The sequence below is a fragment of the Nicotiana tabacum genome, chromosome 3, assembly GCF_000715075.1.
Source record: "Nicotiana tabacum cultivar K326 chromosome 3, ASM71507v2, whole genome shotgun sequence".
NCBI classification, from domain to species: domain Eukaryota; kingdom Viridiplantae; phylum Streptophyta; class Magnoliopsida; order Solanales; family Solanaceae; genus Nicotiana; species Nicotiana tabacum.
This window is the reverse complement of record NC_134082.1, coordinates 157543766-157566971: the sequence shown is the minus strand read 5'-3', so window position 1 is coordinate 157566971 and position 23206 is coordinate 157543766. Positions and strand designations below refer to the sequence as shown.

The window sequence follows — 23206 nt, the reverse complement described above, 5'->3', positions numbered from 1 at the left end:
CGATAAAATTAAAGCCATCAAAGACATTCCCGACCAGCTATAAAATGTGAAAGATGTTCATAGGTTGACTAGAAGATTGGCTGCTTTAAGCAAGTTCATTTCCTGGTCTTCAGAAAAATGCCATTATTTATGAAAAAGAACGTCAACAACTTTAAATGGATGTCGTAATGCCAGTAGGCCTTGAAAGATTTGAAAAGGTATTTATCAAGTCCTATGTTACTATCGAAACCAGAGAAAGGCGGACAATTGCTAATTTACTTAGCGGTCTTGGAGGTAGTGGTAAGTGCCATTTTAGTCCGCGAAGACGAAGGACTTGAACTGGCCCGAAGACTAGACTCTGATGTCATTGAAATCAAATGTGATCCCCAACTAGTAGTAAATCAGGTATATGTTATCTTCTACACCTAAAAGGAACATATGCAAAAATATATAGTAAAAGTCCAGACTCTGCTTGCACGATTCAGGGAATGGTCAATCACCCACATCCCGAAAGAAGAAAATGCAGAAGCAGACGCACTGGCCAATCTAGGCTCGTCCACGAAAATGAAGGGATCAGACTCCAGTACGATCATACAGCTCATGCATTGGGTATTGGATGTGGACGGTTATTATAAAGTAAATGCAACCAATTTGGCCTGGGACTGGAGAAATGAGACCATATCGACTATCTTGAGCACGACAAACTACCCGAAGATCCAAAGGCATCCCGAGCACTCGCACCAAAGTAGCTCGTTATAGCTTTTGGGAATGCCAGTTGTATAGAAAATCTTTCCAAGGCCCGTTGGACCGATGTTTAGGAGCCTCCGAGGCTAATTATGTCATGAGAGTAGTTCATGAAGGAATCTGTGGAAATCACTCAGGTGAAGACTCATTAGTATTAAAGATAATTAGGGCAAGATATTACTGGCCCCGGATGGAACAAGACGCTAAGGTATTTGTTCATAAATGCGACAAATGTCAACACCACGTGCTACAGTGCATCAACAGGTAGAACTACTGCATTCGGTATTGTCACCTTGTCCATTCATGAAATGGGGGATGGACATAGTTGGTCCACTGTCACTGGCTCCCAGTAAGGTAAGATTTCTTTTGATTTAACTTATTAATTTTCTAAATAGGTTGAAGCAGGTCATTACCAGAAAATCGACGAGCGCGAAATGCTCGATTTCCTATGGGAGAACATAATTTGCAGGTTCGGAATACCAAAGGAAATAACATGTGAAAATGTGCCACAATTTATAGGCGCCAAGGTCACAAAATTCCTTGAAGACTTGAAAATCAAAAGAATCAAAAAAAGATATTGGAAGCAGCCAAAGGCAAATGGCCCGAAGAGTTACCGAGAGTGCTATGGGCATACCGAAAGACTGCCAAATCAACCACATGAGAGGCACCTTTCTCTCTTGTATACAGAGCAAAAGCCCTTATCCCGGTAGAAGTAGGAGAACTTACCATGAGATACTTTTGGGCAGAAGAAGATGCAAACAACGAAGCATTGCTGGTTAGATTGGAGCTTCTTGACGAATGTAGGGACTTGGCGCATATAAGGATGGAGGCCCATAAACAAATAATGGAAAGATACTATAATGGAAGAGCCAATTGGCATTATTTTAAAGTGGGAGACTTGGTTTTAATAAAAGTGACTCAAAATACCAGAATAGATCCACGCAGAGAAGTTGGGTCCGACGTGGGAAGGCCCCTACCGGGTTTCAGCTGTCACTGGGAAAGGATCATATGAACTGGAAAATCAAAACGGAGTAAAATTGCCGAGCAACTAGAATGTGTTACACTTCAAAAGGTATTATTGCTGATGAGCACTGCCTATACTGAAAGTATGTGCTACACTCTTTTTCCCTTCATTCAGTTTTTGTCCCAATTGGATTTTTTGGCAAGGTTTTTAACGAGGCAACAATGGAAAGCATACTACGAAGGAAGCGCCATCTGCAGAAATAAGACCTTTAAACGTCTAGGCATGGAAACAACAAACCAGTACGGGATGTTTAGGTAGCCTTTGGCTCGATAGCAAAGATCCTAACGGGAAACAAATCTTGCTATCAGACCAAAAGCTACTCGACCATTCACGAGTGCCCCTTCACCACAAGCCACTGGGGGTGGTTAGATAATCTTTTGCTCGGTAACAAAGTTCCTAATGGGAAATGAAGCTTGCTAACGGACCAATGATTATCTAATCATTCACCAAGTGGAATCTTCAAAGGAGCAAGACTTCCAGTGTTCCAATTAGCATTAGAACACTAGTGGTGGGATGATATGGAGAATATAACAACCCGATTGCCATAGAAATCGGGACTAAAAAATCCGAGAACAAGAATATATCATCAGGACCGGGGACTATACGGTAAACCCCGTAGAAACAAGTTGTACAAATTAGCCATAAGTAATGGCAATTTTTTTCAACACAACGAATGCTTATGTACTTTTAAAAATGGGAGGAATAAAGTAGAGTCCTTTTATTTTTATCTTGTTTCTTGTCCAAACGATGAATTAATTTATCATTTGAAAGTTAATCAAGTACTTCAAATGCTAGTGTTAGAATGAATAGGAGATGTCCTCTTCAAGAGCACCATAAACATAAGGGGGCCCTCTATTGTGAAACCCTCACAGTAAAGGCTTGGTTCCGGAAGAATGTATGCCCAGAACCCAAATGTTATCGGGGAAAAATTCACCAGAAGCCTTGCATAATTCAATGCAAAAAAGTAAACTTTGTCCAATGCTTAAACGAAAAGCACTTTTATATAACAAATGTGCCAAGCAACACAAATACAAAGTATGAAAAGAAAACAACAAAGGAAAAAAGAAAGAAAAAAAGTAAACTACTGCATCCCCAAAACTTGGGGGAAAAGAAGCGTATGCACCCCCAGGAAAAGTAGGTGAATATGCCGTCGACTTGGGATCTTGGCCTTCATCATCATCCCATTCAAGTTCCTCCCCAGTTCCAGAGAACTCATAACCAGAACCAGTTTTATGTTTGGTTTTGAATTAGAGTAACCGGAAGAGTTAGTTGCATCGGGTCGAACCGGGAGGCACCTCCGAGCGGTAAATTCCAGCTCACGGGACTTGGCGATATAGGCATCAAAATCGATGACGCCTGCTTTGGCCTTTTCCAAGATTTTTCTCCTCATGCTATACATAGAATGTGTTTTCTCCACAGTGAGGGAATCAGCTCAGTACTGAAGCTCTGATTTAAGTTGATCAACCTCGGTTGAAAGGCTATAACGCTTAGATATGTGGACCTAAGGCTGAGATCAATGTCACATATAGTAGAGATATGAACCTTATTGTGTTCCGTGACCCTCTTATACTTCTCCTCCATCTGGGAACGCTTATCCTCAGCAGCAACAACTTCTTCAGCTTTGGAGTTTAAGGCTGCTTCCAAGTTATTCAGTCTCTCAATAGAGACAGCCTCACGCTCGGCAGCAACAAGAACAACACTTTAGACCTCAGACCATTTAGCCTTGGCTTCATGAAATTGTACATTTAACTTAGAGGCTTTTTGGTTAAGGGCCATCACTTCCTGCTTGCTCTGCTGCAACCGAGCCTCCAACTCTCCTTTCGGGCATCTACGACTGGTAGGGGTGATGTAGCAATTGTTGGTGACGAAGATATGACCAGCGTGGAAGGAGATGAAACTGATGGTGTTGTAGGTTGAGAAGCATATGCGGCAAAGGCAGTGCTGGTTGTAGGTTGCTAATCATCCAAGGACATAAGAGGCCCGATTTGGGTTCGAAAGCGAGAATTTACATTCTTCACTATATCACACTCTCCTAGAGTTCTTAGACGTCGTCCTCGGTTGGTGTTGTAAACTCCTTCAGATTGAGTATTCTGTTGAGCTGATGAAGGTCGTTGTCTCATCTGTAGGGAAGCCCCTTCATCAGTGGCTTCCCCATCATCATTAATCACTATAGTAGCGCGATTGGCTCGGGAGTGGCATTCTTCACCTTTTTACTTTTGCTCTCAGCCAAGGAGAAACGCCTCCTTTTTGGTTGCTTGATCTCCGTCCGGGGACTCTGATAGGAAGCACTTGCACTGGAAGGTAATCTGATGGCACCTATTTGGATGAATGACTCCTTTAGAAACCTCGCAGCCTCTGCGGGATCAGCCAAAACGTCCTCCCCGGGGACGGTAACAGAGCCATGTGGAAGACTTGAATTCAACAGAAAGAGAAGTTAACTAACCTTCTTATACACAAACACAAAAACGAGATAAAGATAAGATTAGTTTTGCGAATCAACTTACCATGATTTTTGGCCTTCCACCGTATTTCGGGGCCAGTTCATTCCACCAACGAGTCTCAGGCGTGGTAATATCTATAATCTTCTGGACCCACTGGTCCAAGCCTTTAACCTTTGGTAGTATCCATCGAGTTGCTAAAATAATAAAAGAGAAGGATCAGTAACATCATGAAACAACCTTTTATCAGAGAAAAAGCAAACGTTGAACTTAAGCGTACGAGTTCGTGACTTAGGAAAAGATGCAGTTGTGGCCGGGATGATATACCTCGTGGCAACAACAACGAACCGCTCCATCCATCCACGGTCGTTATCATCATCCATGTTGGTGAGCAACATATGGTGGCCACGTTTTCTAAAGATTGTTACTCCCCCACAGAAAATCTTGGGGAGTAAAGGTTTATCAAACGAGCCAAGGTGAGCTCTTTCCCTGTCTCATGGCAGAGCCGTTGTAGACAGGCTACCGTTTGCCACACAGAGGGGCCTACTTGGGCCAAGAACACTTGATACAGATGATAGAACTCTAAGATCATGGAGTCAAGTCCCCCGTTCAATGAGAATGAGTCCAAAGTGAAAGGGTACGTGTGAACATACGTAAAACCCTTCTTAGGAAAGGTTACTCGCTCTACTAGAACGGGAGGAATGATCTTCAGGTAATGGCAACCACAATCCTCCTTCACAATAGGAATGCTAGAAGGACGGATGAAAGAAGGGTACACGCCAACAACCTATGTACGAGAGCTTGTAGAAGAAAACTTCTCTTTGAAGTCCTTGGCTGTGCTGAGTCTTCTGAGAATGATGGTGCTCACCGTAAGAGGTGCAACATGATCAATGCTTTCTTTGTTTTTAGAGAACTTGAGTCCTTGGATGAGGAAGCCATGCTTAGCAGAAGGTAATAAGAATTCTTTGGAGAAGAAGATTAAAGAATAATGAAGGCAAGAAAGAGTTGAATGCAAAGAAGTTGAGAGAGTTTGAAAAACTGTGAAGTGTAAAAGAAGAAGAATGAGGCGTATAAGTAAAGGAATAGACGGCTAAAATCGTGGCCATGATTACCTCGAGAACCGGTAAAAGTATTGCTAAATCGCAGAGTGACACATGTTCGGGGCATTAAATGCGGGACGTGTGTCTAATCAAGCGTCAGTAACTTTTTAGAAGAGATCAGAAAATTTCCCGCCGAGAAAGGTATCTTCACCAACTTCTCGATGACACAAAGATGTGCCACCGGAAAGTAGGGAGAATATCTGTATAGGGTAAAATTGGTTCGTATCAAACACTCAGATAATAGAACGACACGTGGAATTGGAGACAGATGGAAAGCAAGGCAAGTGAAAACCAAGACCAGGAACATCAACTTAAGTTGACACCGGGTAGACTCCGGAGGGAATATTGCTAATGAAAACAAACAGATGTTTGTCACCGATGACCTTCAATGGAGAATATTCTTCAGTATTAAATATACAATCCGTCATAGAGAATTTTGGCATTCATAGCCTGCTGTTACACATTCATCAATGACCCCCATAATTGCCATTTAAGAGAGGCTTGATCCTAGGACCTTGTTCACTAGGTGCAGCTATAAGTAGTAACTTCAACAACCATTGTGGGGAACGGATTTTCGGACAAACTTATACTACACATTATTTTAAGCTCAATAATACCTTATTTCCTGTCTATTGATATTCTTATTACTGCCCTCGGAAGCTTTGCTCCCGGAACCAAGCTATTTGTTGTCTTATCTCAATTTCAACACTAAGTCTTGCATTTTATTTAATTTATTTATTATTTTGGGATCAAATTGATTCGTTTGTCTATAAACTACGTTACAAATTCAACTGTTGTTTTATAGGTAAACAACACCCAGTTAAAAAAGAATACATTACTAATCCTTGTGTAATTTATTTATATACCAAACAACTTATGGCACCAAAATATTTGTCACCTTTTGATCACCAAATATAAATGTTAAGAGTCTTGAGAGAGTTCAGGCAACATACATTTGCTTGTAAATCGTAGTTAGTACATATTGACTTGTAATAAACGGGATTTAAAAATACATTTATTAGTAGCAACTGGTAAATTGCATTTAGTGAATGCGACTTGTAAATGCATATACTTAATTGAACTTGTAAACTCCATTTACAGAATGTGACTTGAAAACCAGGATTTGCTAAGACTTGTCAATCACATTTCGTAATGCAGACTAATAAATCGAATTTAGTGCATAAGGCTTAAACATTGCAGTTAGTGAACATGGCTTAAAAATTATAATGATTGAAGACGGGCTATAATCAGAATTACCGAATGCGAGTTATAAATCGAACTAGCAAATGGGAATTATAAATCGCAATTATCAATGAGACATAAATTGAATGCAATACTAAATGAGACTTATAAAGAGTTAACTTGGTAAATCGGGGAATTGGACGTATAAATTGCAATTTGAATGCGATATCCATTAAACTAATGCTAATCTCACTATCTTATGCGACTTATGTATCTTTATTTCTTATTGTGAATCCGGTTTGTTTGCGTCTTATTTCGTAGTTCTCACTTTCCCGTTCCCCCATTGCTGTTGGCACTTTCCTTCTCACTTCTCAGTCATCTTGCAGAGAGCGCAAGATCCACCTCCATCTCTCTCACCTTTGGCCTCAACACAAGTCCTAATTCTCTTCGCTTGTTTCTCTCTTTTGAGTATCACCACACGCTTTCACACTACAATTACACACACATATGGTCCGGAAATCTTCTTCTTTAGAGAGAAATAATAATGGATTCACAGCCTTCCCGATCTTCGGGAAGGTTCGAAACCAGTCCTACTAACATCACCAGTAATAATTTCTTAACCAAATCAAATTCCGATACCAGCAGCAGCAGCACCCATAATACCCAAAGCTTAGCTTCAATTCTTAACAACCCACATGCCGGAAAATCCGACGGGTTTTGGTGGTGGTCCACGTCACCTTCTCTTCCTACTCCCGACTTCCTCCCTCTATCCATCGTACCCAAACCCGGATCCAATATCCGGCAGCCCGACTTCAAATCCTACCTCTCACCAATTTCCGACCCGTATGCTCGTTTCCACGACATTCAACAGCACACGAGATTCGAGTCCCTCGACAATCAAAATGACCAAAATGCTCTCGTTGCTTGCTTAAAGGAAGTCCCCGCGCTATACTTCAAAGAGGATTTTGAGTTAGAGGATGGTGCTACGTTTAAAGCTGCCTGCCCGTTTAGGACCACTGCTGAAAATTCAGTTATGCAGGAGAAGCTGTCACAGTATTTGGATGTAGTGGAATTGCACTTGGTGAGGGAGATTTCCTTGCGTTCGAGTTCATTTTTCGAGGCGCAAGGGCAGTTAGAGGATTTGAATTCGAAGATTGTTGAAGGGTGTGACAGGATAAGGGAATTGAAGGAGACTATAAGGCTCTTGGATGACAATTTGGTGGGGTCTGCTAGAAAGGTACAGGAGTTGAATGTACGGAGGAGGGAGTTGATTTCACTACAGGACAAGTTGAAGCTTATACTATATGTTGATCAAGCTCTATCAACTCTCAACCTGGTATGTATGATACTTAATATTTTTTCCCATTATTATGTAGTGTATCTTATGATGGTTTCTTGACTAAATGCTGTGAACTAATGATATAAGAACTTGGGGAACATTAGTTGGAATTACAATGAATTAAGTAAGGAATGTGAATAGACCCAAATACAGCAGAAGGTTAGAGTGAAGTTGTTGCAACTCATGCTTTGTGACAAAATTAGCTGGTTATACGAGGCTGATAGAAATAGGTATTGAATGAATCTTTGTTTTGCTTTTTTATAGAAAATACTACGGATCCTGAAAAGCTGAGATGACGGTGTAATCACAGCAAGCAAGTTATTAGGTCTTATTTTTCAATAACCACCTGGTAGAAAAGTTAAGGAGTCTTCTGGCAATTTGAATTCTTATGATGGTGATAACTTCAGTCTACTCTGCTATTTTTAGAATTAAATGTCCTTAGGACGAGAAAGTAGATTAAGTAATATATGGAAGAGAGCTAAGATCGAAAATATTGGGCTTTTACATAAAATCTTATAATTTTTGAACAGTGGCCCTATTAGAGTATTTTTTTTTTTCTGGATGAAATGACCCTATTAGAGTATTTAGGCAGACACATGTAATTCATCTTGATATCCTTTCCACAATAGTATATAAGACTATACAAAACCTTTGTTCTTTCATTTTACGATCAAGAGGAATATTGCCTACTTAGTACCCTATTTCTTAGCTTAATAAATACAATTCTTTTGAGAAGCCGGGATAGAATGATAATACATTGATAAGCACCAAATCCCTTGGACGATTATATTTAAATGCTTGATCAGTCAATAATAATTGGAAGGCGGAGCAAAGGCGACTTGTTGATGGAAGAACAATAAAGTAAAAAGGTCTTTAACACATGTGCTAAGGCCTCAAATATTTTCCACCTCACCAACTGGAATGATCTCAAATGTTCTGAGATTGATCTTTAAACCCAACTCCAGTTGGAACTGTCAAAAGTGGTCTTAGATACATACTCCAACAAAGCCCTTTCTGTATCACAAAACACTAGAGTGTCATCAGTGATTAGTAGTAGGTACTTGTGTATGTCGGGTATCTGGGTTCACCGAGATGTAATCTGCCTAGATAATCATGAGGAACTTAAATTTTCTTACTGCAATTATTGATTTTTCATATTTTATCCTACGTATTGACAAGTCACTGGTTATTGAATTGTATTGATCTGACACATATTCACATATTTTATACAGCTTGTTGCATCTGCAGATTGTGCTGGAGCTTTAGATGTTATAGATGATTTACAAAATTTATTGGTATGTTATAAAAGTCTTATAATTTCTCCGCTCATATTTTCATTTTTAGTTCCTTCTAGCCGTTTAACACCACCTGACTAGTTTTTACTTTGATCAACCTCTGTGTTCATCGAGGCTAAACCTGTCACCATCCTTCTTCTGTAACTTGAAGTTGGAATATATCGAACTTCTTTGTGATTAAGTTGGGTACTATTTTTTTCTTCAGGATAAATAGATATTTGTTTAATATGCTTCAATTTTTATTCTTGGTTTGATGGCTTCAATGAAAAATATTTCGTACAACTATGTGGATTGTCTGTTGCAAAAGTCTAGAAGATGAAGCTGTTATGACCATTGTACTTACTGCAGTGTCAATGCTTAATCTATGCTTAACAGGATGGAGATGAATTAGCTGGTCTACATTGTTTCCGCCACGTTCGAGACCAGTTAACCGCTTCAATTGATTCCATTAACAGGTTAGACTATTCGGATTGGATTTTTGTCTAGGTTCACTCACATTATTGCAAGAATGATATTGCCTTTAAGGTGTTTGAATTTTGATAATGCTAAGTGAATTAAAGCTTTAGCATAGTTTCCATTTGCTGTAGCAAAACGTGATGGCTTATGTTTTTTTTGATAAGGTAAATTGTATTAATCAAAAGGGAGAGAACTCCTGTATACAGGAAGTATACCAAAAAGTAGAGAATTTACATCAGAACATGATTCTCTACAAAAGACGCCCACTCTTCTATACAAGTACGGGCTATATGAGTGCACCAAAAAACGATCAAAGATAAAAGACTATTCTTAAGATGTGAAAAAGGAGACTCAATCCCCTCAAAAGCTCTCCTATTTCTCTCCCCCCAAAACTATCCACATGAGAGCTAACTGGGCAAACTTCCACGCCTTTTGCTTTCTTCTTCTACGGAAACCGCCCCAGCTATATAACATTTCCTTTACAGTGCTTGACATCACCCATTGAACACCAAAAACATTCAGGATTGCCCTCCACAAAGCCGAGGACACAGGGCAATGCAACAAAAGATGATCAACTTCTTCCCTGAGCTTTTACACATGTAGCACCAACTAACAAGTGTGATTCCTCTCTTTCGCAGATTTTGAGCAGTCAAAATCACTCCCCTCGCCGCTAGCCATGCATGATGGCTTATGTTTGCTAATATCTTTAGCGGTTTTGCTAGTAATATCCGTTTCTGAGTTAGTTGGATCAATGGTAACTACCAGAACAAACTATTATCTCAGGGTATTATGGAGTGACCAAACTAGTTGTTTTTTCGTTTTCTTTGAGCTAAGGAGCAACCAAAATTTCCTGTTTGCATATTGCGCAAGGAGTAACCAAGCCTTCCAGTTAGCATGGATGATTGTTTGGGATTTGTGGATGATTTTCTCGTATGATACTTATTTTGTACTGCTTGAGTTTTATACAGGGGTACAAACCGTTTTCCATCAATGAATCTTTCTGGTATAGAAAAATAAGTAATTGAACTTTTGTTTCTGTTTTCATTCTTGAGTTTGTGTATATATAATTCACACAACTAGTAACATGTAAGATTTATCTGATCAGCTAAGATACCTATTTTAGGGCATAGCCATCCAGTGCACGAGCTTGTTGCTAGTTTATTCCACTCTATTGATTGCAAGTTCTATTCCACGTTTTGGCAGCAAAATATTACCATTCTACTTAAACAATGTTCCAGTATTTTGTATTTGCTTAATACATCTTTGGATCCAAGGATCTATATTACCACTGTTTTTTTAAAGTAAACTTTAGTATATATTGGTATTGTTACTTACCGGATCCATTCTTGTAGCATTCTTTCAGCAGAATTTATGCGTATATCTATACACGAAACTGGCGACCTGGATGCTTCAATTACATCAGAATTTAAAGTGGGGGCGACAATTTCCATGAATGGAGAAGGCCATGAAGTAAGCATGTTTTTCTGTATTTGTATATTGATGTACTTGGTCTTAGATAATATATGTCAAACTGAGAAACTTTCTGCACTTCTGGTAGAAGATAGTGGCCACTGGCCCTAGACAGTTTAGATGAAAAACAGTTTTAGAACTGGATATCTCCGGTTGAAAAATGATGATTGGAACACAATATTGAGTTTAAAATTTTAGAAGTTCTTTCTGGGTACTGGTACTTTGGTATTCTCTTTCTATTAGCAGTAGGAGGTTTTCTTGAAAAGGTTTACTGGAATTTACCAAGTAGAAATGTGAAGGAATGTATATGATTATCAGAAACAGAAAAAGAAAGAAAGAAATGTGAAGGTATGCGTGTAGTTTCGCATAGATAGCTGGTGGTTTTGTCTAATTTATTCTCCGCATAAACTATATTTTCAAAATGTCTTTTATAAAGCCCTTGTCCACTGCAACAGGCGAAAATCCTATTCTAATCTTATGACGCCTACAAAATTATGATTTGCCAAAGTTGTATCGGAGTACAGCCATCAAAACCTGAGATAACTCCTTATTTGTTGAGGTGCACACAAGCTGCCATGATCACCACTGTTATAAAAACTAAAAATAGTAGTTCCCTAGTTGTCTTTGCCAACACCAACTTCAGTCATTCCCTTTTACTGCAAATTTCCTTTCTTTTTGATGAGTTTAGTTACCTTCAATCTGCTGGATCCTTCAAACTAATGCTTATTTTCGACTTCAATTCCCTTCCTGAAACAAAAGAAAAAAAAGGAGCTATCAATTAGCGCAGAAGGGGATAAGAGGCTTGTACTGCTTGAAGTAGGCCATTTCCATTTACATGGAGGAAGGTGGACAGGTCATCAGTAACTAAGGATGACATCTCTAAAGCTAAAAATAAGATAGCAGCTTCAATGCCTGATAATCTGCTTATCATCAAAGGCTCGTGGTTTAATACACTTAAGTAATGCTCTGAGTTGTATCACCATATTGTTTTGTGAAAAACATTAAAGTAACAAATAATCTCTGCTATCTGTTTTGCATATACGTGACTTGTGGCACTTGTCTGGTGGAAGTTCTCCTGTTAGTGGTATCTCTCCTATTAGGTTCATGGGTTTTGAAGGTCTAGGAAGATAACGGGTGATATAAGTGTCTGAATCTTTCAAGTTGTATCTTCTTCTGGTTGACCTTGCAGTATATACTTTTCTGCTGATATGGTAATAAGTTCCATGCTTGATTCTAAATGTAATTTATGTATTTTCTGTTGCTCAGTGTTCTAATTGTTGTGGGCCTCTCCCTTTCATATCACCCTTTAGTTCACTGTGCCTATGAAGTGCATCTTGTCATGTGCATGCTTAGTGTAACAATATCTTTGTGGCTAGTCATCGTGCAACTCAATGACCAATCGTCTGAACATGACATTGATGTATTGCAGGTTAAATTGGATGAAGAAGAAACCTCCAATTTGCGAGACCGGCTACTTCCTTTTGTTATTGGGTTACTTAGAACCGTGAGTATCTCTCTTTTGTTACTGAGTAACAATTGTTACACACCTGTCTTGTAAAATGTTGGTGGCATAATGATTTTCTATGGGTAGTAAATAATGATTGCTCACTGCCATATCATGATCATGATCATGCTCCTTGTCAAGTAAACAAAACAGCACACCTACGAAAAGATGCAGAATCACGCTGTCTTATAGTTAGGTGAACAAAACTATTCGAGCTAAATACGTGAAGCTTTGGGTGGGATTATACTCTAAAGTATAAATAAAAAATTGAATGATTTCAAGAGCTGAATTATCGAGCCTACACGTGTCATTATCTAAATAGAGCAATATCTTGTCAAGAGAATTTGGCTTGGCGCTGATTTTATTCCAAATTCTTCAGTTTTGTGTGTATACGATTTGATGTAATGAGCTGGCCATGGTTTAATCACTTACAGGGGTGCTACAATGCTAAATAGAGTATATGGGGCCAAGAGGAGATCTATTATGTGGAAACAGGTGATGGTGAAGATAGGCTTGATTAATTATTTGAATCCTTTAGTTTAGAAGAGAATAATGCAGGTGGAAGATTGACTAAACATCGGTCCCATCCAGCTGCACACTATACAAATGAAACAAACTCTATTCTGGGTTGTTTTGTAGTCTATGGATATTGTTTCTGTGAACATTGTTCTGAGTGTTTGGAAGTTACTTGATGTTTGTACTGAAACATCTGTTCATGGTTCACTTTTGATATCCAGGCAAAACTCCCTGCGGTATTGAGAATATATCGTGACACTCTTACGTCCGATATGAAAACTGCCATTAAGATGGCAGTTGAAGAACTACTACGGGTGCTTGGTGCCCAACCTATGGATTCGGATTTTGTTGCAGGAGAGCGAGCAGTTGATGCTGATGGTGGGTTTACGTCATTAAGTTCATCTCATTTTCAAAAGAAAGTGCTTCAGATGCAAATGAATTGGTGATGCAACTTCATCGTTCAAGCAAAAGGGTGGGCTGGCGCATTCATGCTATGGTTTCTGATATCACGTATATGCTGACACAGGTGGAAGCTCATCCCTTGCCGGTAGATTGAGAAGCCTGTTGCCTGAAAGTTTTGTTCATCTTTTGAAGGCTGTTTTCCTGATAGTGCAGGTAATGTGTACCTCAACAAATTCAATATTATCTTTGTTGGTTCTCTGTTGAAGATTCATTTGGTGGATGCACATGAAGTAGATGCTATGTTAGATTTCCTCTTGTTCATTATAGAAATGGTAAAGGAACTGCTTTTTGCCCCTCTTTGTGTTGTATATATCCAGCACACACTTGGTGCCAGACATCTCTTCCAAACTAATCACTAACGAAGGATATTTGGTGGGGCACTAATATTTTTCTATTAAAAGATGTTTAGTTTGTCACTGATAAAAAAGGTGTTCAGCTTGTTGTGAAATGTTGAAAAAAATAAAACGTTTTAAACTAAAGATGAGAAGCCAAATGTATGTGCCGCTAAAGACACCAGTCATTTACTACTTCAGTGGTACCTACTGGCCAGGGTGTCAGTATTTACTGTTTTCATCTATCAATATCATGACTGTCCACAACTCTCCACCAGTGTTAGAGCTGCAAAAGTAGAGTTTTTGCTAAGCACCAGAACTGAAGATAGAACATATATTCCATGGGAAATGTTGCATTTGCATGCATAACCAAACGGAGATAGTTTTGGTCAGGAATCCTGGTTGTTTTGAATATTTTGTTACCCATCCTTGTTGCAGCTGTCTGGAAAAGTGCTTTGTGTAAAATTGTCTTAGTGATTTCTGTCTTTGTTCCATCTAATTTTGGTATGATATGACTTGATTATGTCTTTTAGTGAATGCAGGCACACTTAGCACAGGCATCCCAAGTTAAAAAAGCCATTGAGTGGATTTTGTGCAATCTTGATGGCCATTATGCTGCTGACTCGGTTGCTGCTGCAATTGCACTTGGAGCAGCGGCTTCAGAAACAGCTCATGAAACAGATGATCAGGTGAATTCCTTGCTGCAACTTTCTGCGAAGAGGAACTCTGCCAAGGCTTCTTCTGTTCATGGGAAGGGAAATGATGGTACAATGACGTCGACTTTATCGAGAAATTTCAGGTTATTCACATTTCTGTTGCTTTTTCAATTTTTTGTCTTTTGGGTTTCTCTTTATTTACCAGAAATTTCGTGTCATTGTGTAAAATATTCGCGTCAGAGTTGATGTGGTATAGACAGTGTTTATTACTAGAAGTTCTGCAGCAAGGTGGTTTTCATTACTTTTTAACAAGCCCATGTTGGTAAAACATCAGGACTATTCTGAAAAACATCTTAGGTGATTGACGAGAGACTTTATCTGTACTGGGTGCAATTTCTTGCATGGGGTTAGAGGAGCAGAGGCTTTGCTGAGTTTTAGGTTTTTTACTTTTTCTAACTTGACTAGAAAAGATCTTTATCTGGTTGGGTTCTTTAAATGGTTGGTTTAAAGCGGCTGCATAGCAAGATTATTTGAATCTTGAATGCTGGTTTCTATAATTGCATTTTAGAACTTTTACTAAAAGTGGAAAAAAGTTTCACATTCTAATCTGTAAAAGGCGAAATGCTCTGTCCTGTGTTTTCAATTGTTGGCTTCTATTTATAGGGTCTGCTCAAGTTTTATTCAAAAAATTTCCAGATGTTCATCCCACTATTTTTTCTTTGACAGAGCTGATGTATTGAGAGAGAATGCAGAAGCTGTTTTTGCAGCTTGTGATGCTGCTCATGGCAGATGGGCAAAGGTCCTTGGAGTGCGTGCTCCTATCCACCCTAGATTGAGGTTGCAGGAGTTTCTAAATATATATAACATCACTCAAGAATTTATAACTGCCACTGAGAAGGTGAAATGCTCTGTGTTTTTGTTTTGTTTTTGGGGTTAAAATACATACTGTACTGGTTGTGTATCTGTATTACAGTTGTACTGATCCCTGTTTTGCCAATATATACAGATTGGTGGAAGATTGGGTTATAGTATTCGTGGAACACTGCAATCACAGGCCAAGGCCTTTATTGATTTCCAACACGAATCCAGGGTTAGTTTGTGTACCAGTTGAGCGTTGTATCATTGTGTCTTGCCTTCACAGGCTAAATGTATTGCTGGTTGATTCAGATGGCAAGGATGAGGGCCATTCTTGACCAGGAAAAATGGGCTGAGATTGATGTCCCTGAGGAGTTTCAGGCAATTGTCACATCACTGTTCTGCTCAGAATCTGAGACCCGTGAACTTGCTGATGAGGTTTCAGCTGATATTGCACCAAGCAGCCCCGAGACGTTCCTGAGCAGCGATGGTTCCCCTATGACAGAATCTGGACTTCAAAAGATAGCACGAAATACACAGCACACTGATTCTGTTCCATCAGATAGCACAGCACAGGTTAGTTCTTCATGATTCAGCTTACAAACTGAAAGTACTAATGCTGATTTTGAAGCTAATTCTTCTCAGATTAATGAAACTAACTCAAGAGAGCGTGGAAGATCTTCTCCTAAACTGATTTTCTTCAGGGGCATTGGGTATCATATGGTGAACTGGTTAGTAATTCCTTTTAACTTGTTAACTCATCTGTTCTTTTTTGGTAGAGGTGGCACTCTCAGATTTTCTTATTCATTTCTTAACTGTCGTTTTCTCTCAATTCCTTCTCTTCTCTGTCGTTGGTGGATCGGTTGCTGAAGTACTTGGAAGTTAGAACTACTGGTTTAAAGCTATTTCTTATGTAAATTTTCCTTGGTTGTCTCGACATGTTGCATTTTCTTTTCCCTAGTCAGAAAAGAAAACTTATCACATGGCATGACTTCTTAATCCTGTTTGGTGCTTTTTACATGGGACTTCTCCAAGAGTGCTGGATTGTACTTCCTATTTTTTTCCTTTTCTTACATTAAAATACACCCTTCAAAGATGACAATTCTCCTGTTATGTTTCAGCGGCTTGATTTTGGTAAAGATGTTGTCGGAATATATTGATATGAATAATAGTTTGCCGGGCCTATCTTCGGAAGTAGTTCACCGTGTTGTCGAAATCCTGAAATTGTTCAATACAAGGACTTGTCAGCTTGTCCTGGGTGCTGGAGCGATGCAGGTCTGTGTTGGTTTTCTTAATTATATTTTCTCTAGCTTATTGCTGATATTTTTTTTTGTGTACACAGTATTTTTATTTTTTAACAAAAGATTAGTAGGCTAAGGGTGCTCATGCCACCAAATATGTTCTTGATTTGAATCCCGCCTTCACCCCACACAGTGTAGAAGTTTAACCTTCCTTATCCCTAAGTTCTGATCCTCCTTTTACTAATCATCATCCAAATACCCTGGACTATGGGGTGAGAAAGGAGGTGAAAGAAATGCTAGAAGAGGATTGGTTTTTTATTTCCATATTTGTGGACTGCAGGAATAATTGGGTTTCTTTGAGGTGATAAACTTGCCAGAAAATGTATGGTGGTAGATGTTTGGGCATTAAAAGGTTTATTCTTCTGAAATCATTGTCAAAGATTGGAAGGCAGCTGTAATTATATTTTATAGTTTACTGTTGATCTGACATTGACTTTTTGGTGCATTTTTTACTCACTATTTTACCCCAGTTTACTCTCTCTACTAACATTATTTCCCTAGCCGATGGTGGATGCAATATCATTATTTTTAATTGAGATAAGTTTTACAGGTGTCAGGTTTGAAGTCTATTACTTCTAAACACTTGGCCTTGGCAAGTCAAGTCATCAGTTTGACATACACCATAATTCCCGGTATGTTAAGGATGATAAAGCTGTCAGTTATGGAGTGTCTTAATTATTTGGCTCGGCCGTTTATCCAATTCCTAGTCTACTATTGCATTTCATCCTTTAATGTGGCTGGAGAGACAAAAATTCATGCTTGGACATTCTTCCTTCAGTAACTCCATGTTAAGGTTACTATTTGTGTTGTTTTCAACCTATTGTTCAGGTTTTAGAATTCAAAGGGATTATCATGTGATGATATTGTGCTAATTGACGAAACCAGCAAGGGTGTCCGCCAAAAGCTTGAACTATGAGCACTCTAAAGAATAAGGGGTTTAAAATAAGTAGAAGAAAACTGCATATATAAACTGCAAGCTTAGTCAACATAAGAAGAATGATGTTAAGGTGTGATTAGATAGAATTGTGGTGCCTAAATGCAAGACCAAGACCGCTAAACTAATAAACTAAATTTGTTGATATAGCATGGGCATAAGGAGCCTTCACATAACAAATCTCATCATACTCATCAATGAAAATGGGCCAAAATTTACCTTAATGTAAATACCTTGTGATTTTAAAACTGTACTTTTTCCTGACAAGTTTTGTATTTGTTAAAAGAAATCAAGAGGATTCTGTTCTTGAAAGTTCCTGAGACACGCAAGGGACTTCTGATTCTGGAGGTTGATCGTGTAGCACAGGTATTGGAAATTTTAAATTCTATTATTGGTGCATTTTGCTTAAATCCGCTTCTAACAGAATGAATAATTTTTTTTTGGGGTCTATTTCATGCGATTCTTTTTTTTCCTTCCGTGAAGCATGCTCCTTTTCAAAATAGTTTCCTCCCTGTGTACGGATCTGTTATTTATGCTATGCATTTTTCTCCGCGCTAGTACTCACAAGACGTGTTGTGATGAAAAGAAAAAAAAGCAAATCCTATTGGTGAATCTTTTGAGAAATCACTCTATTGATGTCTCCTAATTGACCATATCGAGTTACAACTGTTATAAGATTAGCTGGAAACCGAAAACAGAATAAGAAGTTCAGGATCTCTTGCACTATCTTCAGTGGCACTTGAACACCAGGTGGAGAGAGATGGCTGTGATTAGTTTCTTCCTTGTGTATTTATCTCATGAATGCATCTTACAAGCTCTCATGACTTAAGAACATCTATAAAAAGTATAGGATGAAATGGAGGATAATGTGGCCCTTCTATTGTTAAAATTCAGGCTTGGAGTATGTTTCATCAAATGCTATTTCCTTATACTATTGCAATATATGGCCAAAAACGAAAAGTTGACGAAAAATAGAGTGCTTAGAAACATTAGTTTTAGCTTTGACCTCAAAAGCATTCAGCCTTGGTGTAGTCTGCTTATATAATAGACTGTATCTAATTCTTAGAAAAATAATAGGATGTAATATTGTAATGTTTTGCTTCTAATAACCACCGGCTTCCTTTTATCCCCAATCATGCATTTTCCAGTTACATGCCATTTTTCATATTTACAGTTTCTCGTATTTCATGAATTTTATTTCCTTTTTATCTCTCACATGGAAGTTGCATTTTGCTCTTTCTCATCCTTACAGATAATCTTAGAAGACTGTTGTTTGCTAGTTCTGTATATAAAGCCAATCAATCTTACATAGTATGCCCCAGTCAAAACATTCGGTGCTGAGATTATCAGACTTTCATAATCCAAGGTTTTGATAAGGAAATGTTGTTTTAACTCTAGATGTTTTCATGAAATGTAGGACTATAAAGTGCATCGAGATGAGATACACTCAAAGCTGGTACAGATAATGAGGGAAAGGTTGCTGGTCCACCTCCGTGGGTTGCCACAGATTGTTGAGAGTTGGAATAGGCCAGAAGATAGTGACACACAGCCAAGTCAAATTGCTCGTTCCATTACTAAGGTACAAGCTATAAGTATTGAGCCTGACTCTTGCTCCCCATTTTCTGCTCCACTTCTTCCTTATGTTTGTGTCCTAAAATGAGAAAAGGGATGGGATGAGGGTGGGTTTGTCACACCTGAACCACCTTTAATTAGCATTTAATGGTCATTCAATGTCAATTTGTGACTTTATTTTCTGGAAACCTAAAATGCTGAAAATGCTCTCGAAAAATATTTAACTGGATCAATAATTAAGCTACATAGTCATACGAGCGTCATTGAGAAAGATACAAGATAGCTTAAGAATCAGATCTTCCAATGCATCTAACAACACACAATTGCACCAAAGAATTTCTTCCTTGGATCAAAATGGCCTATCAAATTCTTCTAACTTATGTATTGGTTCTCTCTTTAAGTGCTATTCTATTTCTTTCCTTCCATATATATTAACCATATGAGATACTGCTTGTATACAGGAGAATTTTCCTATTCTTAATAAAATAATCAACCTTATAAAAAACGTAGATGTGCGATGTGCAACTTGTCATGCTTTACTCCAGCCCTTCTTGATTGTAAAACATGGGGGGTTGCCAAATTATGATTGACCTGAAATATTAACGACTACAAGTTCGAACCCCGTTTGAAATTTACTGGGAATTGGTTGTTGCTGAGTTAGTCAACTAATTCCAGAGATGATATTTCTCTGATACTTGATGCAATTTAACATATGCAAGTTTGCTCTCATTTTCAATTGTTTCTCTTGATGTTCCCATCTTCGCCTGGAGGTTATGCTTTACTTCGGTTCTTTGTTTAGTTGTTGCATGCAAGTTACTTTCTTTTGTTCTTTCCTACGGCAGAGCTTTTTCCAAATTTTACCTGGAACTTGTATCTAACTGATTTGCATTCTTAATCTGTTTGAAGGAAGTTGGCCTTCTTCAACGTGTCTTATCTCGAACCCTGCATGAGTTAGATGTTCAAGCTATTTTCAGGTGAACGTTTAAACTTTCTCCTCAACTTGTCTGTGGCAGAGCATAAAAGAGCTTTGTCTTTTTGGGAAACTCTAGAGAATCAATTATTGTTGCAGCATCAATGTCCTTTGCTTTCTTCAATTTTCAACTGTAACATATTTATTTGCTTAACACACCCATACCTTTAGGCTTTAGTTTTATCTTTGTATCTGATATATTTCCCCCGTCCCATTTTACGTGTTAATGTTTGAATGGGCACGAAGTTTAAGAATGAGAAAGGTTTTTGAAACTTGTGATCTAAAACAAGCCATAGATATTTGTGTGTTTAAATGATCTCATTAAGGATAAAATGGGAAGTTTAGAGTTCAATTGTTTCTTAGTGTAGAATAGTGTCATTCTTTTTGAGGCAACCTAAAAAGGAAAGTGTATCACCTAAAATGGGACATAGGCAGTAACTCTTTTTGATGTCCTATATTGTTGTTGCTATTATTATATATGTTGTTATGATTATTATTACCATTATAATAATAATAATAATTATTATATTTGTTGTTGTTATTATTATTTTTATTATATTAGTTGTTATTATCATTTCTTTTAGAAGATAAATAATTTCATTGATGTGGTCGTCATTTTATTTCATAAGGTTGTCCTTGTTTTTGTATCATTGGGAACACTGTACTTGTATATTGGGTGTTGGGATGAAATAATTTTTCTATTATAACCCTTGCTTTAATTAACATGTGGTATATTAGTTGCTTTTTTTGGTCCACTAAAATGAATGTGATACTTGCAGGCAAGTGGTTGCTATCTTCCATTCTCAAATTTCAGAAGCATTTTCGCACTTGGATATTAGCAGTCCACAAGCTAAAAAGAAGTATGGCTTCATTTTAGTGTATAATATGTGAACGTTTTTGCTCATTTAGATAATGTACGGCAGTATCATTCGATGAATTGTTATTTTCTTTTCTGAAGGGCTAATTTATTCATTGTTTTCAAGCCTTAGTTCTTAGTTGTCTTATCAAAATAACTAGTTCCTAGAATGCCTACATATTGTACTGTAGTACCATGTAAGTTCTTTAACCTATGATACATCATACAATGGGCGAGTAAGAGCACCAGAGCATCAACTTAACATGATGTCATCCAGATAATGGTCTGGAGAGAGTCTGCGTATATGTGTGCCTGCATGTGCACACACGCTTACAAAGTGGTGTTTTAAAGTATCTAACTGTAGCCAAATAGCTAGGTGCATAAAATCTATCGAAACTATGTTCCTCGGTGTTTTATATATTACTTTAAGGTTATATTGGAGAATAGACCAGTGAAATAATACAAGGCAAAATAGAGAATTTTGAACAGAAGTAGTAGAAGAAGAGGCATTACAAACTCAAGAAGCATGAAAAAGAAGACAATGACAACAATGAGAATTTTGAATACGTGTAGAGGATCCTAGTAGTCAGTAGTCGCATAGCAAAATGCCTATTTTTGTCCTCCTTTTTCCTTTGTTTTCTAAATCTTACTCAAACTATCGATCGCTTCTGGTTAGATTACTTTGCGCCTCCCTATCTAGAGTGCCCTCATTTCATGGAACTGCATTGCTTAACACAATAGATGATTACCTCTTGATTTGTATTACACTGTTGCTTTACAAAGTGATGGCTTTTAATTACACAAATATATCCTAAAGGGGAAGGCTGATAAGTTTCTTTTTTGTGGGTTCTTTTTTCTTCTTGTGTGTTACATTCATTTCTTTATTTGTTATTTGTTTATGAGTATTAACTTATTTTCTCTTGCAACAGAATGTATTGCGATGTTCAGCATATTCTTGGATGTATCAGATCATTGCCTTCAGATAGCAAATCCAGTCCTCCTAATTGGGGGCAACTTGATGAATTTGTGGCAAAAAAATTTGGCGAGGAAGTTAGCCAATAGCCTTGTAAAGTAGCCCATATTTTGTAAGATCAAATAGGTTTGATTTGACGGAGGCCATCTGACAATGCATGAAGACTATGCATCAGCATTGTATAATTGACTTGAGGTAAGTCTGGATTTACCAAAATCTTTATATGCATCAAACTGAAGCTGCATAAACTAGTGATAATGTAATTTTGGAAACTACTACCACTGTGTGATACAATGGAGGTATTTCTGTCTCTATTAATAACTAGACAAACTGTACCATGAGGGTAGATAAGTCTAGCAAACTTTGTTGTGGAAAGTGTGTTTATGAATCTTAAATCTTTAGCAATCATGGATGCCATAAATTACCGAAGTTCATTGGTTTGAGGCTTCTCCCAAAAATATATTTCATTGTTCTTGTTTTTATCTTCACATGTCATCCGAGTTTTCTTGTTTTACCTTCATATGAGACCTGAATTTCAGTATGAAATTTGCTCAGTAATATAATCTTGTACATGTTCAATTTTCTCAATTACTGGCATTTATAATCACTAAAGTTAGAATGTCTAAGATCTATGTTCCTTTTCTTAAGATTAATATCATTTGGAATTTTATCTTGTTGATTATTCTCATGTTCTTGATGTTTTGCAGATGTGCAGTCTACCACGGGGGAATGAAGTTTTGAGGAGAGGAGTCCAAAACAATTTTATGTTTGTCATACAAAAATTTTGTGATCAGTCAGATGCTTGAGTTTCATTATGATTGTATTCTTTCGCCCTGGAAATTAGAAATCCTTTTTCCTTTCTTTTGTTTTATATTTTTAGAGGAAAAAGGCACTAGCTTCTCAAAAGGGTAAGCATTTTTCTGCAGTAGATATAGAGATCAGTGGTAGTGTATGCTAATGAAAGCAACTGTATGTACCAAGGCCTTAACTCCGGTACCTTCTCCTGTATTGATATCAAATATCATAGAGAACGTTCTCGTTGTCGTTCTCCTCTCCTGATGAGAATAGATTGATTCTGGGCTCCTTTGTTTTGTAAAAATAGCACGGTATAACCAGTTTTCGGACTGGTCATTCAAAAATAGCCAGTGTTTACGAAGTCAATGAAAAATAGCCACTATTTTATTGCAACAGAGACCGGTTCAGCATAATATACTGGAGTTCGGTGCACCTGTGTATGAAGTCCAACAT

General features: G+C 37.9%; 1 protein-coding gene across 1 annotated transcript; it reads left to right on the top strand.

Annotated features, from left to right (window-relative positions):
* The first annotated feature begins 6772 nt into the window (after positions 1-6772).
* On the top strand, positions 6773-23006 carry LOC107766050 (vacuolar protein sorting-associated protein 54, chloroplastic-like). Its single transcript, XM_016584761.2, has 20 exons — positions 6773-7803; positions 9039-9101; positions 9477-9556; positions 10910-11027; positions 12457-12531; positions 13269-13425; positions 13574-13662; positions 14384-14640; positions 15224-15395; positions 15504-15587; positions 15665-15928; positions 15998-16083; positions 16474-16627; positions 17204-17285; positions 17874-17953; positions 19005-19166; positions 20066-20133; positions 20909-20989; positions 21915-22153; positions 22666-23006. The coding sequence occupies exons 1-19, from the start codon at positions 7012-7014 to the stop codon at positions 22045-22047; spliced, it is 2997 nt and encodes a 998-aa protein (XP_016440247.2). The 5' UTR covers positions 6773-7011; the 3' UTR covers positions 22048-22153; positions 22666-23006.
* Positions 23007-23206: the final 200 nt, after the last annotated feature.